We start from the raw sequence: 17528 nt of genomic DNA, 5'->3' as shown, positions 1-17528 counted from the left end.
ATAGTAATAGGAGTCCTTGGAGCAATATCCAAAGTGCTGCATAAATACATGGAAACTTATTAGACCTGAATATCCTGATTTTGCAAAGAAGCCCACCTTACTCAGAACTGCCTATATACTCAGATGCTACCTTAATAGCTCTTAGGTCCTTAGTTAGGACTTCAACTGTTAAACTTTTACCAGACCCAGACTATGAATTAAATTGAAGATTAAATCTTAAACAATAACAACAACAATAGTGCAAGCAAAACAGTGCAATATCAAGACTCAAATACAACTGATAATAGATAATTTACAAGTGGAACAAGAAGTAGTATAGGGAAGGAAGAAAATCAGAGGACTGGATGAGGAATAAGAAGCAAGAGCTGGATTAGATCTTGAAGAATAAAGAGTTAGAGCCAAATTAACTGAGATTAAGGCTCAGATGGAAAGCATGGAAAGAATTCAACTGCCAAAATTGAATCAAGTTAGTAAGAGAAATTTGGCTAAATTATTGAAAATGTGAATGAAGCTGTCCAACTATTCCAACAGAAATATTAGCTCAATTAAATCAACTACTGTATTCAGCATCTTATGTTACTACTAAAGAATTGGGCTTGAAAATTGGAAAGAATAAAGCAAAGGGAAAACCAAAGTGAAAAATCCACCTGGAGTTAAAAAATAAAGAAGATTCGAGTGGATTTAAGCAATTTGAAAAATTTGAGGCAAATAAGCCTGAAAAAAAAAAACTATAACTGAATTCGGCAGTTTCAGCAAAACTCAGAATTTCAAGCAAATCAGCATAATTTTAACAAGACCCTTGAAAGTGGACATTGTGCTACAATGAAATGATATAATACAAATGAAAAACCTAATAAAGAAAATACCCTGAAATTTTGGAAGAACTTGTGAGAAAGTAACAACAAGCATAACGGGAATGCAAAGTTGAAAGCATTGTAAAAGTGACTAGAATGGAAGATATTCACATAACTGAACAAATGGTGCATTTGAACTGGAGTATCCCTGATTTAGATGAGCTGCATGGGCTCTGGTTGAAATCACTAACAAATTTGCATGCAAGATTGGCAAACTAAATGAATCAGGTTCTGAAAACACCAGAAAGCGAAAAATGGCTAACAACTGGAATAACCTTTTTGATTCAGAAGGATGCAAAAAAGGGAAATAAACTTGAAAATTACTGGGCAATAACACTTGTCTGCTGACAACATACAAATTACATTATTACAAAGCAATTTATGGATTATTGCATTATTTCAAACCAAATTTATGGATATCTAGAAAACAAACCCTTGCTGCATGTAGAACAGAAAGGATGCTATGAAATTCAAGAACCAAAGACCAGCTTATGATCGACAAACTGGTTTTTGAAGAATTCAAAGAAAATTTGTTCATGGCCTGGATTGATTATAAGAAAGAATTTGATTCTGTTCCATACAGCTGAATTGAGAAATGCTGGGACATTTTTGGAATTAGCAGCAACATCGAGAAATTTCTGAAGACTTCCATGAAGCTATGGCAAACTAAACTGATGGCCTGTGGATAAGAACTTGATGAAGTTGAAATCAAAGAAGGAATTTTCTATTGTCACCTCGGTTATTTGTATTATTGATGGTGCAACTAACAAGCATTTTGAACAAGACAAACTGTGGCTAGGAATTTGCTAAAAAAAGGTTGAAAATTTCCCATTTGTTCTATATGAATGATTTAAAATTGTTTGGAAAAACAAAAGCTGAACAATGGGGTCCAATAGTTGGAATAATTTATTGAACTCAGCTAGAACTTGATAACTTGGATCAAAAGACAAGAAAACTAATGACAATGTACCATGCTTTGCACCCAAAGAGTGATATTGATTGATTGTACTTGGCAAGATCTCAGGGTGGCAGAAGACTCTTACAGGTGAAACAAAATTGTGGAAGAGGAAAAACATGACTTAAATGACTATATAAAGAAAGCAAAAGAACCTTTGCTGAAGGGGGTGAACAAGGGAAACCTCCTGGAAACGAGATTGAAAGTAGAATATCAAAAGGAAACAACTGAACATCGAGTTTCTAACTGGGAAAAAAAGCCTATGCACAATCAATATCTGAAGGACATTGAAGGAAAGGTAGATACAAAGCTAACATGGAGCTGGTTGAGATTGGGGTGCTGAAGAAAGAAATTTAAGGCTTCATTTTGGCCGCTCAAGAACAAGCCTTGAAGACTAATTCCATGAAAGCAAAAATTCAACATCTCAGTAACAACAGCCTTGTTGCTTATGCAATGAGAAAGATGAAACAGTGGATCATCTTATCAGTGGCTGAAGCAAAATTTCACAAATTGTTTATCTGCAATATTATGATCAAGTTGCCAAAATTATACAATGGCAGCTTTATAGCTAAGGATTGAAACGAGGGGTCATGGTGCTCCCTGAGCTTGCTTGGTTTTTTTGCAGATGTTTCATCACCCTAATTAGGTAACATCATCAGTGCTAGTGATGTTACCTAGTTACCTAGATAACAGTGATGTTATCTAATTAGGGTAATGAAATGTCTGTAAGAAAACAAGCAAGCTCAGGGGGTGCCATGCACCCCCCCACTGGAAGCTTTGCCTTCTGCTTAGAAAGAGATGCCTCCACAAAAATGAATAGAATAAAAACTTTATTGTCACTTTAAATGTACACTAATCAGCATCCATTAAAATGAAATTTTGTTGCATTCAGCTCTCAAAAACTATTATGCATATACCCCACTCCACACACACACATATATGACACAGAGAAACATCACAGTCTAGTTCAGGGGTCAGACACCCGCGGCTCTGGAGCCACATGTGGCTCTTTCATTCCTCTGCTGTGGCTCCCTGTCACTGGTTGGCTCCACAATTGATAGGGTATGGGTTAGGATTAGGGCTTTTGGTTTGGACAAGTAGAGAAAAAAGGACACCGTGCTAGGATGAGACTATGGTGGGGGAAACAGACTTCCAGTTGGCAAAGGAAAAAGGATGCCACCCTAGGAGGAAACTATTGTGGGGGAACCGGACTTCCAGTCAGCTCCAGAATTGAAAGGGGGGCTTTCGGTTAGGACCTTTGTGGCTCTTTGAGTGTTTAAGGTTGCCGACCCCTGGTATGGTTTGAATGTACATGGCAAAAAAATAAATCCTGCAAGTTTACAGGCCGGATGGCATAAGGAACAAAGCTGTTACAGAATCTAGTAGTCCTACTACTATTTTGAAACCTCCTCCCAGAGGTGAGCAGCAGAAACAGACTATGAAGTGGGTGTGTGGGGTCTCCAACAATGCTTTTGAGCTCTAGGTATATAGCGCTTATATGCAGTATCCTGAAAAATGGGAAGCAAACTTCCTATAATCTTCTCAGCAGTGCTTAGCACTCACTGTATGAACTTTTTATCTGAGGCACTACTGCCACCAAATGAAACAGAATGAAGTGGTGATTTCAGAATTTAATGATTAAAAAGGATTGTTTATGTGAAGAAAGGAACCATGTTACATAATTTGGAAGAACAGAAATGGTGATAATGATGTTTGGAACTGCTGCAAAAAAGATCAGAATTTGCTTCTTTATATATTTCTTTTTCTTTTCTTTCTTTGTCTTTTACTGTTTTCACTTTTCAATCTTTTCATACCGGTATCTTTTTTTGGTTTTCTAATTTTCTTCTTTTGTTTCTATGGTTTTTAATCCTGTACAATGTTATTTTTCAATAATATATTTTAGTCTAAAGATTATCAAGTTTTTATGCACATTTCCTAACGTGTCTTTTCTTCTTCTGCATTAGAACTTATCTTATATCAAGCTAAATATTTAAACCACCTATTCTTTTGCTATGGCAGAAAACAGAGCTTACAAAGATCTGTCTCCAGTTCTACTCAGGAGAGTATTGTTCGATGGTTTAAAGAAGAGCAGATCAATCTCCGAGCTGGGTTTGAGAAATCTATGGATCAGATAGCACCTTGGTTTCACGGTACTGTACAGCCATTGACTTATCTCAACCAAAAGGTATAGAATTCAGCCTGAGAGCAGTGTAGGATGGAGCATTCACATGTCTACTGACATAGTCTTTCTTTCTAAATTAAGCACCATCTTCCCCCAACATGAAGTCTTACTGTATATTACACACAGAGACATATATTTTCCTTCTCCTTGCCACCGACACAGAGCAACAGAGTGGTTTAAAACTCAGTTATCTGGAAATGCAATTCATTTGATTCTAAATATTGCAAGCATGGAACAATTCCATTAGATGCAAGAATATCATGCCTCATTTCTTCTTGTCTAGAAAGAGATTGCAGTTAGGAGAATTCAGAGAACTACCAGACTAATAAGAAATATCACATTTATGTAAGGGGATAAGAGTTTCAACAAAATGAAGAACATTTCTATTAAATTTCTCCTATTTAGTATGCTAAACCAGGATGTTTCAGTGCCAATCAGAAAGTTTCAATTTGTAGAACAAAATTTTATCTGATATCCAATTCTTAAAATAGAAAGAAAAGTCCTGTAAAATTATATAAAAATTCCAGTTATTTTTTTAATAAGGAAAAATAAATACAATAGAAATAGTTTAACAAGTTTCGAACTAGATCTCCAAAAAGAAACAATCTTGTTTAAAGTTAGAGATTACTCATTTACAATTACAATATTAGTTGCAATTATAATATTACAAATACTGCAATAAAATATTTCACTTGGCTGAATCTGATTTGGCCATTTTAATTATAAGTTATGGGTCAATGGCTACAATACAATATTCTCTTTGATACAAAAGATACCATAAGGATTAATTTTTATAAAGTTTTTCCAGCATTTTACAACCATTCAAAGTTACAATGGCCATGGAACATATGCTTTATGGCTGGTCGTGGAATTTTGCAGTCACAATATTTGCAATATTTTTGCTTATTTGAAATGAATGGGTTTGCTTAATGACCACCATGTTCATTCAACATGAAAAATTGAGGCTAGAAAATTATTTTCAGTCATGACTGAAAATTATTTAGTAACAATTTATGACCAGATTTTCAGTCCCACTTACGTTTACAGTTGTAGGTCAAGAACTATCTCTATTGATGATAATTTTACAATAAATAATCTAAGAATTCCTTGCCCAGGATCAACCATGAGTCTTGGAAAAGGGGAAACTATGAGAAAATCAGACCTATATCTTCAGTACACTAAGATGAGAGCAACATGTTTTCTGCAGTAATGAATGGTTCTTGTAATGATTATTTACATGGACTTTCAATTTTTTTTCAACCTGTATTAGCTGTGGCTGTTAACTTAAAAGAAGTAAAAAAATTGGAACCCCTGCTGCCTGCTTCTCGGATACATGCAGAGTGATGAGTCCTCACGACAGGAGTGAAATGCTACCATTTCAGGCCTGTTCACCTGAACTGGTAGTAAAAAAATGCTAAAAAAAGTTCTGACGATCAGCTGTGCCGCGCAATTTATATTCGCTAGAAAAAAGGAAATCCTGCTTTCTAGTGAATCTAAATTGCACGGCACAGCTGTTCCCCTCCTTGCTGTTCTACTTACCTTTGCAGACTCAGAAAATATTTCTTGGTGCTTGCGGTGTGCCTACGTGCAAAGTGCACGTTTTGCACATGTGCACAAAGCAAACTGGTAGCAGACTTCAGAGCATTTCACCCCTGCCTCACGAGCACAAACACCTGCTATGTAGACAGGGCTTCTGAGTGTCAGCTGACAAGTCCTGCCTTTTCTGCCATATCTTTGAAAAATGCTATGGGCATTCCTGTATTTAAGAAAAGTGGGTTATTGTTTTTTTTTGCTTTTTAATCTGTCAGGGAACTCTGGGGTTCTGCAGAACACATTTTTAAAAAAGCAGCCATTAAGACTATGCAGTATTAACTGGGGAAGTGGTCAAGTAAATGAAAACTCTGGACAAACAATCAGATGGAAAGACTTTTTTTAGAGCATGTTACCCATCTAACACATGTGGTACTTCCTTATTTATATTGTTTTTGTTTTGAGAACAGGTATTTTAACCACCAAAAAAGCAGAAGAACATTTGGAGGGTTTGGCACCTGGAAGCTTTCTCATCCGAGTCAGTGAAAAAGTCAAAGGCTATGTTCTCTCCTATTTGTCAACTGAGGGCTGCAAACATTTTCTGATAGATGCTTCTAAAGATTCATATAGTTTCCTTGGTGTTGACCAACTCCAGCATTCAACATTAGCTGACCTAGTTGAATGTCACAAGGTGGGTATCTTATTTTTCAGCACATTCTACACAAAAATTAGAGGTTTCTGTAGAATGTATAGAGTACAAAGGCAGGGTACCCCCATATAACTCTATAATTGCTTTAAAAGACAGGTTTGAAATTATCACCACTCCTTTCAATACAAATATGTCTCCATCACACAGTTACAGGCCAATTCCAAGTTAGAAGGCAAAATGCCCATTTAGTCTGTCCTCTGATCACTTATCCATTCATACAACGCTCTTGCATAATACTATACAATATCAGATGAGATGAGAGCGTTCTGGAAAAACTAAAAAGGGCAACATGTCAGCAACTGTCAGTAAGTCCATAGCCAAATGATTTTGCAAATGAGAAAATGACAATTTCGCTTAACTGCAGTAAGCTCCATGAATTCCTGGTGCTTGGTAAACAGCATTACCTACAGGGTCAGTTCTGAAATATTGTTTTGAAAAGTCTCTATAGTAATTTTTAAAGTGAGGAAATGTGAGCCTTGGAAAATACATATCATTGGAATAGCTTGCCTCTCAGAGTCGAGGGTGCTCCATTATTGAAGCCTTTCAAGAAAATATAGGACCTTTGTCTAGGAAGGTTTAAGGAATCATGCCTTCAGCAAGGGATTGAACTAGAAGACAACCAAGGTCCTCTCCAGTCCTATGATTCTGTATTGGCTAGTGTTTGCGATGTCTTGATGAAATCAAGAATTACTTTGTGATTCACTATTTTACAATTTACCCTTGTAATTCACTAAAACTATTTCACAATTTCAGAACTAAGCTCCAATTTAATTTTTTTTAAAAAAAACAAGTGTATTAATATAATTTGCCTTGCTACCTAAAATGCTTTGAAGCCAGTTGTAAATAACTAAACAGTCATTAATCAAAGATGAAATACCAACTTTACTGGAGTTCAGATCTTTTGGAATACAACTTTAGAAGAGTGAATTCTTATCTGTGGTTCCTTTCTTTTTTAGGATGAGCCCATTACATCATTGGGAAAGGAACGTCTTCATTACCCCTGTGGACAACAAGGACAGTTACCAGATTATCTTGATCTTTTTGAGTGATATTGTCAGGTGCAGGAAAATCAGGAAGTCCAGGCAATTCACATGAATATAAAGTTTTATTGCAAGCTTATGCTCTCTACAAGAACCTGAACTACTAACAGACAAAGCAAATAGGTGGTAATAAGAATGAAATTCAAAGTGGGTTGGGCTTAGATCTCTTGTGGATACGAAGGGACTTGAGATTGATGATGCAACAATCTCTCTCAGGCTTAGCCTGGTTATCTTCTACAGATATTTAGAAAACCCATTTACCATATGGAGGAGGTTTATGGAAAGGGGAGCTGCTGACATGGAGCCGAAACCCCTTTAATTATTATAATAGTTCCCTAACCGTAAAATTATTATCAAATATGTTTGATAAACAAAAAATAAATTCAATTAACAAAAATTGGGATTAAAATCCTAAAGAAAGCAGCAAAAAAAAAATAAAGCTACCATTACAGGCAATTGTGGTAATGAACTTTCTTTGTTCAAACTGAAACCTGACTGCATGAATTGCTGTTAAATGAAGTTATAAGGAACTATTCCTAAGCAATGCCATTTGACATCTCTCAATACATTCTTGAAAGGTTTGTATTTACATTTATAATTATTTTATATCTCTACACTTTACTATATTGTAAGCTACTCAAAGTCATCTCAAGTCAGAAGATGGGTGGCATTTAACATTAATAAATAAAGAAAGGGACGTGGTGGCTCAGTGGCTAAGACACTGAGTTTGTCTATAAGAAAGATTGGCAGTTCGGTGGTTCGAATCCCTAGCGCTGTGTAACGGAGTGAGCTCTCGTTACTTGTCCCAACTCCTGCCAACCTAGCAGTTCAAAAGCATGTAAAAATGCAAATAGAAAAAATAGGAACCACCTCTGGTGAGAAGGTAACAGCGTTCTGTGCGCCTTCAGCATGTTTAGTCATGTCGGCTCCATGAATACGGAGATGTTTTCGGACAGCGCTGATTACTTGGCTTTGAAATGGAGATAAGCACTAGAGTCGGGAACGACTAGCACATATCTAGTGAACCTTTACCTTTAAATAAATAAAAATGAAATAAATAAAATTGTTGAGGAAAACTCCAAATGCGGAAGTATTTAGAAGAATCTTCATAGCTTCATATCCCCTGAAAGGTTGTTTTTCATCATCAGGAATGAATGAATATAAACATGCCCGTAGTGCATCATAGAACAACGGTGCATCAGAGCTTCCAACTGCTCACTTTTTTCTTACTGTATTCTCTGTAAAACAACATTGTTAGATAGTCAAGAGTTGTTTCATAGGGAGTTGTTATGTGTTCCTTTAAAAATGATAGTAGACATTGCATGAATCAAAAATCTTCACTGTCAGGTCTATGGCCTAGTTCTTTAGAAAATGAGTCTTTGCATACTGGCAGGGCATGGGAGAATCAGATATATTTTTGTTTTAGCATGGGTGAATATAAATTTGTAAGCATGGGTACAATATGTTTTTCCTCCTTTTTTCTTTGCATTCAAGCTTACCAGGACAAAGTCTCCTTGTTTGAAGAAGCTGGTGTATGATGGACAAGCATAGTAAATAGTCAGCAGAGAGAAAAGAGCCTTTAGCAACAAATGCTCAAGTAAGGCAGATGGATATTGAAAGAGCGACTGCATAAAATAATAAACATTACAAGTGCCTTAGCATTTTATCTTTTTCTCTGAAAATGTTACAAATAAATGTGTTTTTGCAACAGAACAAGCACAGTCCTTGTCTATTCTAATTGTGCTTCACTTCACTTGAAAATAATCTCAGCTAGATCAAGAGGAAAGCAGTTATAATAGATGCAGAGGGATTAATATATTGTCAAAGGCTGTTTGCATTCTATAAACAGAATTTGGAGATTCCTTATTTTTCTAGCTATCAATATTAGCAGACTGTAATATTTAAATACATCTGGAAAATATACTTACATTTTCATCTGTGTGTCTATTTCATTGAAGTTCCATTTTGAGGCATATTTTCCAAAGTTCAAATATGTAAAAAATGCAAGCTGAATTAGCAAGTAAATTAAAATCAGATATTATATTGGAATATCATCCCTGCAGAAATTATATTGGCTCCCATGCTGACACTCTTTTTTAAGATCCTGAAAAATCAATGGGTCTGAGGAACCCAGAGTGGGATGGAGCCCATTAAGTAGTTCATTTGACTGTATGTTGTTGCTGGGATGGATGGATGGGTTATTGTTTTTATACTGAGTTTTTACTGTTTGTAAAGAAATACATTGCAGACTAGCACTTGATAAAATAATCATGAAGCCTTGGAAAAGTTATTCAAATACTGATGTGATGTGTTTCTACTTACAATGAACAGAAATTGAGCAAGCCATTGTATTCTACTTAGTTTTTCACACATGGCTTCTCCATTTTGGCTTTTTTTTTTTTGATAAAATAAATGATGGCATAGTCTAATATGTCATGTATTGCTATTCATCTGAGCTTGTATTTATTTACTTTTAAGAACTGGTAAGGACCAGATGATTTTTACTATGTCTTAATATGTAAAACCATAGAACCCCCCAAAAAGGTGTACTTTCTTTTTCACATGACTATAAATGAAATTACAGCAATCCAATCCATCTGGGAGAAAAAGTAAAAACTGGAAAAGTAAATTGCAGAGAAGATTAGGGGGGGGGGCAGATGAAGACTTAAACCCTCTTCTGCTCCCCATTGGTTCTCTCATTCAAGTGCTTCAGTTCCTTGCATTTGCCTTATTTAACATACAATCAATAGTATTATATAAAATCATGATGAATGAATGACATCAGGGAATGACTGGAATAGTAGTGGAGAGTTACAAATAAATCATTGATGGCCATTTCACGTGAGCATTAAGGTATTTCTTATTCATTATACTGTACTAAAATAGTTTTACCAATTTCCAATGTTTATGAATTTTTGTCCAAAAAATATAGCTAAATGACTTTTAGATATATGCAATTCATAGTCCAACTACTTTTCAATACAACAGTTAAATGAGATGTATAAATGGTTGTAAATTGTTCAATAAAGTGAAATCAGTTTGTAAAGTGTCTATCTTCTGTATTAGAATGTGGTATTTTCAGGAAGATTTTACACTTAAATAGAAGCGAACTTATAAAAAACCAAATGAGATAAAATAAATCAATACTTTATATAATCTAAGAGCAGTCAATTCACAGCTTAAACGAATATATATTCTTTATTTTTTAAATTTATAGATGATGTTTTAATCTTAGACTCCATACATCAATCTATTTTAATTGTTAGCATTCTACTTGTCACCAATTCATCATTTTAAACATTAATATAAAGTAGAAGCCGATTGTATTTTGTTCTCTCAGGTTTAACACTGCATATAGCACATAGCCAGATTGATCAAGTATTATCATTAGTTTCCACAGACACTCACGTTTATGATAACAGTTAAAAATGCAACACTTTGTACAATCTACTCCAGTGATGGTGAACCTATGGCACGCGTGCCACAGGTGGCATGCAGAGCTATTTGTCAGGGCACGTGAGGCGCTGCCCTGTCAGCTGGCCAGTGCGCATGCGCGTGCTGGCCAGCTGAGTTTACCTCTTTTTAAAGCCATTTTCACCCTCCCCAGGCTCCAAAGGCTTTATAGGAGCCTGGGGAGGGCAAAAAGAGCCTTCCCCCCCGGAGACCCTCCGGAGGTTTCATGAGCTTCCCTGACGCCTTCGGAGCGCTCAAAACGACCCTCCGAGCAAACCGGAAGTGACTTCTGGTTTGCTCAGAGGGTCATTTTGAGCACTTGGAAGGCGTCAGGGACCGTCCAGAGGCTTCCCTGACGCCTCCAGAGGGCGTCCGGTGGCACGCGGGAGCCTGTTTTCGCCCTCCCCAGGCTCCTATAAAACTTCTGGAGCCTGGGGAGGGCGAAAAAAGCATGTAAAAATGGGGGGAGTGTCTGTAGTGCGTGCATGCGCACTGGGGGGGTTGCGCATTGCATCATGGGTGCGGCACACCCGCACACGACTCCCCTGCACTCCCCCCACTTATGGCACGCAAGCCAAAAAAGGTTCACCATAGCTGATCTACTCATATATCAATTGAAGTTGGAAAACCAAATATGAAGCATCTGCCAAAAACAATGTTACTTCACTAATGAAATGTTACATTTGAGCAAAGTGCATGCATCCTTCTCCCTTCACCTCTCTATACAATCCCAATTTTTTTCTGGCAATTGGGAACCCACATGGCTGGAGATGAAAAAGTAAGAGAAACTAAAAAAAGGCGTGTCCTACCAGCTGAAATCTATTTGTATGATTATCACTGGTTATCACAAACCTAAAAGTTCATGAAGATCCATCTAAGTCAAGAATTTCCTCTCTTCCTAAAAGCTGTGCTTAAACTCCAATCTAGGTTTCATTTTTGCTTTGTGAAAGACCCATTTTGCCTTCATATGTTCCTATTGTTTGCTTTTTGTTTATGGCGATGAGCTTCAATCTCTCGTTGGAAGACCAGCAGGCCTAGCTGGTCATGAGAAGCTTCATTCATAGCTTTAGACTGGATGCACATCTTGTATTGTTCTGGTGTCAGCTCATCTAAGCAATGCTTTTCATGCCAGAGGTGGAAAAGTCCCCTGACTGGTGTCCTGATAACCATGAGGTTGCTGTGAAGGTATTTACGATACAGTTGTACATCTTCTCCTCCCCATCCTTTAATGTCAAGATCAAACCCTCCTAATGAGAAAAGAGAGAGTGGCAGCAATTACAATAAATATAAAGATGAAGTAGGCTTTGATTGGAAAAGAACTTCAGATTTGGGGAAGTAATTCTACCTGGAGGCATTCATGAGTAGGCAAGCATAGATGAAATATGCACTATAATGTCACAATACAAGTTCCACCTCTTGCATACTTGTATGTTTTGTGGCAATAAAGTGGGAAAGGACAGAGCTTGTGCTGTGCTGTCACAATGTATTTTTCACCACTTTGGCACCATTATGGTTTGGATGCCTGTGCTCTGCGTGCTGCAATTATTTCAATGATTTAAAATCCAAGAACCAAGAACAGGCAGTTTTTGCTTTCCAAACACTCATTCAGCATCTATTCAAAGTTATAACAACACTGAAAAACAAGTCCTCAAAGTTGCAACCAGCACATTATCCATGAGGTCACCTGAATGCAATTCAAGTGCTTGGCTATTGACTTGCATTGATGGCTGCAAGGATTGCAGTTCACTAATGGTTGTCATTTGTGACCTTTGCAATTGGCTTTTGACAAGCAAAGGCAATGGGGAAGTCAGCAGGAAGTTGTGAGTCATAGTCACATGACATGATGCTTAATGACTGCGCCACTTAGTGACTGAATCAGAAGTCCATATTGCCATTGGTGAGTGAAGACTACCTGTATCAACAAAACCATCACGTTTTATCAGCCCCCAATATCACCCATATCTCTCTCTTTACTTTGTTTCAAGGTTAAAAGCAGATAAGGACATTATTTTGTTTTGAAATATATCTTTGTTGGTTTCTTAGTCCATGTGTACACATTTAGCAGAAGTTCACATTTCCTCACATTTTAGTCACACAAAAGAATTTCATGTTGTTGTTAATATATTATTTAGAACAAGTAATCAAAGTGGACTTGTTTTTTGCCGTACTGAAAAAATAATATTCCATTACATATTTGAATGTTTGTTTTTAAACAACAATAAATAACCCAACAGAAAGACTGAATTAAGTACTGGAAGGGACCATAGGAACATTATACTCTGAGTAAACATTGATTGGTTAGCAATTCTTAAGCAACTTACAAAAAAGCTACTCTTTGACTAAAGAGGAAGTTTAGAGATATATTTGAAAAATCTTTAAATAAAATCTTTAAATAAATAAAATAAAATATTTAAATAAAATTTAAAATATTTAAATAAAATCCATCAGTTCATAGAACAGCTATGTTCCAAGGATGTTAAAAAGAGTACTCAAACTACTTCAGAGATGCAAATATGTGTAGAAAGTTTCCAAACCACTGAGGCAATTTCACAAGTAGCTGACCATATAGAGGAGTCAATTCTAATTTTAGAATATAAATCTGACACCAATTTTTTATTATGATGGTTTAAATAGAAGCCTCCCAACATAAGAAGAAATTGAATATTTAATTCTACACATAATTAGGGTGGCGAGGATTGCCTTCGCTCAGAAATGGAAAAATAAATTGATACCAAGCGAAGATGAAATAGTAAGAAAGGTTATGGACTGTGCCGAAATGGACAAATTAACAAAAGAAATCTAGGGAAAAGAAGAAACAGAATATTATCAGATATGGGAAAAATAGTATAGATGGATGGAGGAAATAAACAAGGATCAATGAAAGAAGCCAATAAAGCCCAAAAATAGTTAAGGAGAATTAATATATATATTAATTAAAGAGAGAGAGAGAGAAATACAGTAGATAGGGAGGGAGGGAGAGAGAGTAGGTAGGGAGAGAGAGAGAGAGAGAAATACAATAGGGAGGGAGTAGGTAGGTAGGTAGATGTTTCCAGGTTTATTTATCCATGTGCTGAAGAAGGGATCTGCAGCACCTAAGACTTTGTTTCTGCTGGAACAGCACTTGATCAATGTAATTCTCATCAAAGAGCTTTCCAAAAGGGGGAAAAAGTTTTTGCACTCTGCAAACCTCCCAAAAATGGCTCATTTTTTGTCAAAAAAATTGCGTGCATAGCCATATGGAAGCTTATAGAGTGCTGTTGGGGGTCTGTTTTTTGCTCATTTCTGCCTTCCCCAGCCCCCGGGAGCTCTCTGAAAGCCTCCATAAGGCTATGCACGGCCATTTTGGTGAAGGGGTGGGGCTTCGGGAGGCAAAAAAATGCTGTATTCAGTGTACAAGACGCACCCAGATTTTCAGCCACTTTTTTGAGGTGCGTCTTATACTCCGAAAAATACGGTAGGATGGATTTTCATCCATGTGATATTTTAAATTGAGTCTTAATCTAAAATTTGAAAATGAATTTTTTCTTAATATATAATGCTTAAGTATCAAGTTTGTAAAATATTATTGAAAGTGTGTGTGAAAATATCTATGTTAAGAGAAAGTTAAAGAAAAAGATGTATTAGCTTAAAAAAAACCTAGAGCTTTAAAAAGGATATATACAAGAAAAAATATAATTCTATGAGAGTAACTTGGAGACAGTAATCTAAATTTAATGAGTTAATTGGTCTGAAAATGAACTTTAAAGTATTCTAAGTGGAAGTTAAAAAAAGATGTATTAGAATGTTTTAATTTTAGAATTTTTTTAAAGAGAACTTAGTGTTTAAAAATTGATGATTTTGCCTTTTAAAAGGGGGAAAATACTTTCCCCTTTAAGTTTAAAGAATCTGAAAGAACACAGTGAATTTTGTTAATATAAATGGTGATAGTTTATAAAGATTATTAAATGCAAAAAGAAATGTATATTGTTTCACCAGCAAGGAAGATAAAGCAGTAATGGTTAAATTATTGTTCTATTCAAAGAGGAGAATATATTTATGTTTTTTATTTGGATATCACTTCTGATTTTGTGCTTATGATGAAAAAAATGAAATTTTCACTTTGCCAATTAAATAGATTTGTTATAGGCTAGTTATATACTAATGTGTAAAAATAAAAAGTTAAGGTTGTAATGTTGCTATCTTGTACTGTGCTAAAAAGAGTAAAAAGTCAACACCTTTTTCTTTCTTCCCTGTACCCCATATTTTCTTTTCCCCCTCCTTTTGTCTTAATTTCCTATTTTTATTTTTATTTGTATTTTATACATTGATAAAACAATAAAAGTTATATGTAAAAGAAGCAGTGTCTTACCAATATTGATGTAATCAGAACGAAATTGACAAGTCATTCCAAACCCAAAGTCTCTCCAAAAACCTGCCTCTTTTTTTATTACCTGGAAGAAACAAGATAGGTTTAGCTTCAATTAAATAATGCCTTTTGATTTAATTCTTATTTTTGGCCCAGCGCAAATCTGCAGTGGATCTCCTAATCAATGAGAGGCATATTCTTTAAGTTTTTGCACTCCTTGAGTTGCCAGTAAAGATTTATAGAAATGAAAATTGCCTTAGCTAGAGACAATATTTTCTCATTATTTTTCACAGTTTTTTTCTCTCTTACTGGAGAAATAATAGAGGGATTTTAGCATTGTAATAAATGTCAGTGGTTTTCTGACATCCTTTTCTACATTGCCACCATTAGATAAATATAGAAAAGATCATCTTTTCTTCAGATGTTCCAGAATGTGATTTCTTTTTTAATTTCTTAAAAATTACACTGGCAATTAAAACATACCTCTTCAGTATTACAGCTATATTGTTTTGGGGGGAAATTCTGTCTAAGGAAGTGAGCTGCATTTGACAACCTGAAATAATATTCACTGGAGCTAAACTCAAGGCCATCTAACTGATCATTCTCAAGAGTGCAACTCTCAGAAATCTTTGCATCCTAATTAGTGCATAATGCATATCCTTAGAATCTAGAATCTAAGATGTGATGTAAAAAAGAAATAGCATAAAGCTTTAGAGCAGTGGTTCCCAAACTTTTTCAGTCCACCGCCCCCTTGGTGCTACAAACTGATCCTCAGTGCCCCCCACCCAGTGGTGAAATTCAATTTTTTTTACGACCAGTTCTGTGGGCATGGCTTGGTGGGCGTGGCTGGGGGAGTCAAGTGACTGGGCGGTTTGCACGACGGAAGGAAGATAGTATCAGTAAAATTCAAAACTGTAACAATTAATTGCACATTTATTCAAAATCCAATTTAAAAACCTTTGTAGTTAATGTTAATTCAACAAAATTGTTGAACGTGATCCAGTGATATCAGATTTTCAAAGTCTGAAAGTCATTTATCAAGAACCTTAATAACTAGTAACATAGTAAACTTAGTAAAATTTATTAATTACTTCACTGTTCAGTAAATTCTTAATGTGATGGATGGGCTTGATAAAGTGATACCAGTTTCCCAATGTCTGGTTTTAAGTCATTTAGCAGGAGTCTTAAAATCACCACGTTCAGTAATCTGGAGTCGATTTTTTTGCTTGGAGAGAAGTTGGATGACCACACTGAAGCCACGTTCCATCAAATATGATGTTGGAAATGCAACAAGGAACTTCTTAACCACTGTCCATAGCGCAGGATAGCGATCAGAAATTTCTTTCTGTAACCAAAACTCTTGGTACGATTTCTTGAACTTTGGCTTCAGCTCAATGTCACCAACATTTGCTTGAATTATTTGATGAGATTATTGCATGGTACCTAGGGATTCCCAATATGGAAAGTGAGAATGGGAACATTTTAACAGATCTATATGTTCTTGGGTTATAATTTCCACTAAAGAACCATGGGGATGGAAAGGGAAATATAGAAAATGGATTCCAATCCCCTTCCTCAACAGTTTGAAAGCAAAGAATAACTAGCAAAATGTAGCCTTTTACCTCTTTGGGGAATCATTTTCTTTATTATTATTATTATTATTATTATTATTATTATTATTATTATTATTATTATTATTATTATTATTATTATTATTATTTTTCCCAATGCAACTCAGGCAAAGGGTCATCCACAACTACATTACATTTCCCACACTCATATTTGTGATTCCTTATAACTTCTTTAAGCTAAACATTTTTAGTACAAATCAACGCTTTGACATATATATCACTAATGCAGTTTCCTAGCTCTTCCATTGACGTAATTAACACCTTATGTATTGAATACAAGTATATCATGTATAGGTTAAACATGAATTGAAAAACATCTAATTCAAATGTATAAGCTGTGAATTTATTATATAATCACAGGCAAACATTGCACTTATGCTTAAGTCCTCTACCCATGCACATTATAGGACAGATAAAGCTATCTTCGCAGGCTGTTGTAAATATTACTCTGCTAATTCAACAAGAAATGCTACTGCATGAATCCTTAATGCAGAACACAGCTAAAAGTGATTTTAGCAATTTTCTTCCCAAGTTAATTCAAAATGTATATCTAAATGTTTCTCTATTTTTTGCCCAAGCACTAGGGAGGATTATATTCAAAACCAGACACTTTTGCTCTGTGTGTGTGTGTGTGTGTGTGTGCATGCGCGCGCGTGCTTCTGGTCTCCAGAAAGAATTTCACCTGTTTTTCAAATTTTGGTCCCATTCGCATCTCCCTTAGGATTCAGTAGCCTTGCAAGGATCTCTGGCTTGCTTATAGCGCAGGCCTGCATGGCTGCCTGCAAGCACGGGCGCGGAGGTGGGGACGGCGGTGGGAGTTTACCTCCTA

At 35.9% G+C, this 17528-nt stretch overlaps 2 protein-coding genes across 3 annotated transcripts in view; one reads left to right on the top strand and one right to left on the bottom strand.

Moving 5' to 3' along the window:
- SH2D4A (SH2 domain containing 4A) overlaps window positions 1–10859 on the top strand; it is a 45448-nt gene extending 34589 nt beyond the window's left edge. The window contains exons 7-10 of one of the 2 annotated variants that reach the window (XR_014176812.1): window positions 3829–3959; window positions 5992–6212; window positions 7187–7848; window positions 8765–10859. Coding sequence is in view for 1 of the 2 variants with exons in the window: in XM_081971213.1 (XP_081827339.1) it covers window positions 3829–3959; window positions 5992–6212; window positions 7187–7279 (445 nt within the window). In the remaining variant the exon portion in view is untranslated. Of the gene's footprint in view, window positions 1–3828; window positions 3960–5991; window positions 6213–7186 lie in introns of both variants that reach the window. The other variant, XM_081971213.1, reaches the window with a different exon arrangement.
- A 364-nt stretch (window positions 10860–11223) lies between these two features.
- Window positions 11224–17528, bottom strand: part of CSGALNACT1 (chondroitin sulfate N-acetylgalactosaminyltransferase 1) — a 34710-nt gene continuing 28405 nt past the window's right edge. The window contains exons 7-8 of the mRNA XM_081971207.1: window positions 15072–15153; window positions 11224–11970 (exon numbers count right to left, since the gene is read on the bottom strand). Coding sequence (XP_081827333.1) covers window positions 11687–11970; window positions 15072–15153 — 366 coding nt within the window. The 3' untranslated portion in view covers window positions 11224–11686. The remainder of the gene's footprint in view (window positions 11971–15071; window positions 15154–17528) is intronic.

Source organism: Natrix helvetica (genome assembly GCF_964273705.1).
Source record: "Natrix helvetica genome assembly, chromosome: Z".
In the NCBI taxonomy this organism is placed as follows: domain Eukaryota; kingdom Metazoa; phylum Chordata; class Lepidosauria; order Squamata; family Natricidae; genus Natrix; species Natrix helvetica.
Note: the sequence above shows the minus strand (reverse complement) of the source record. Positions and strands in the feature narration are given on the sequence as shown.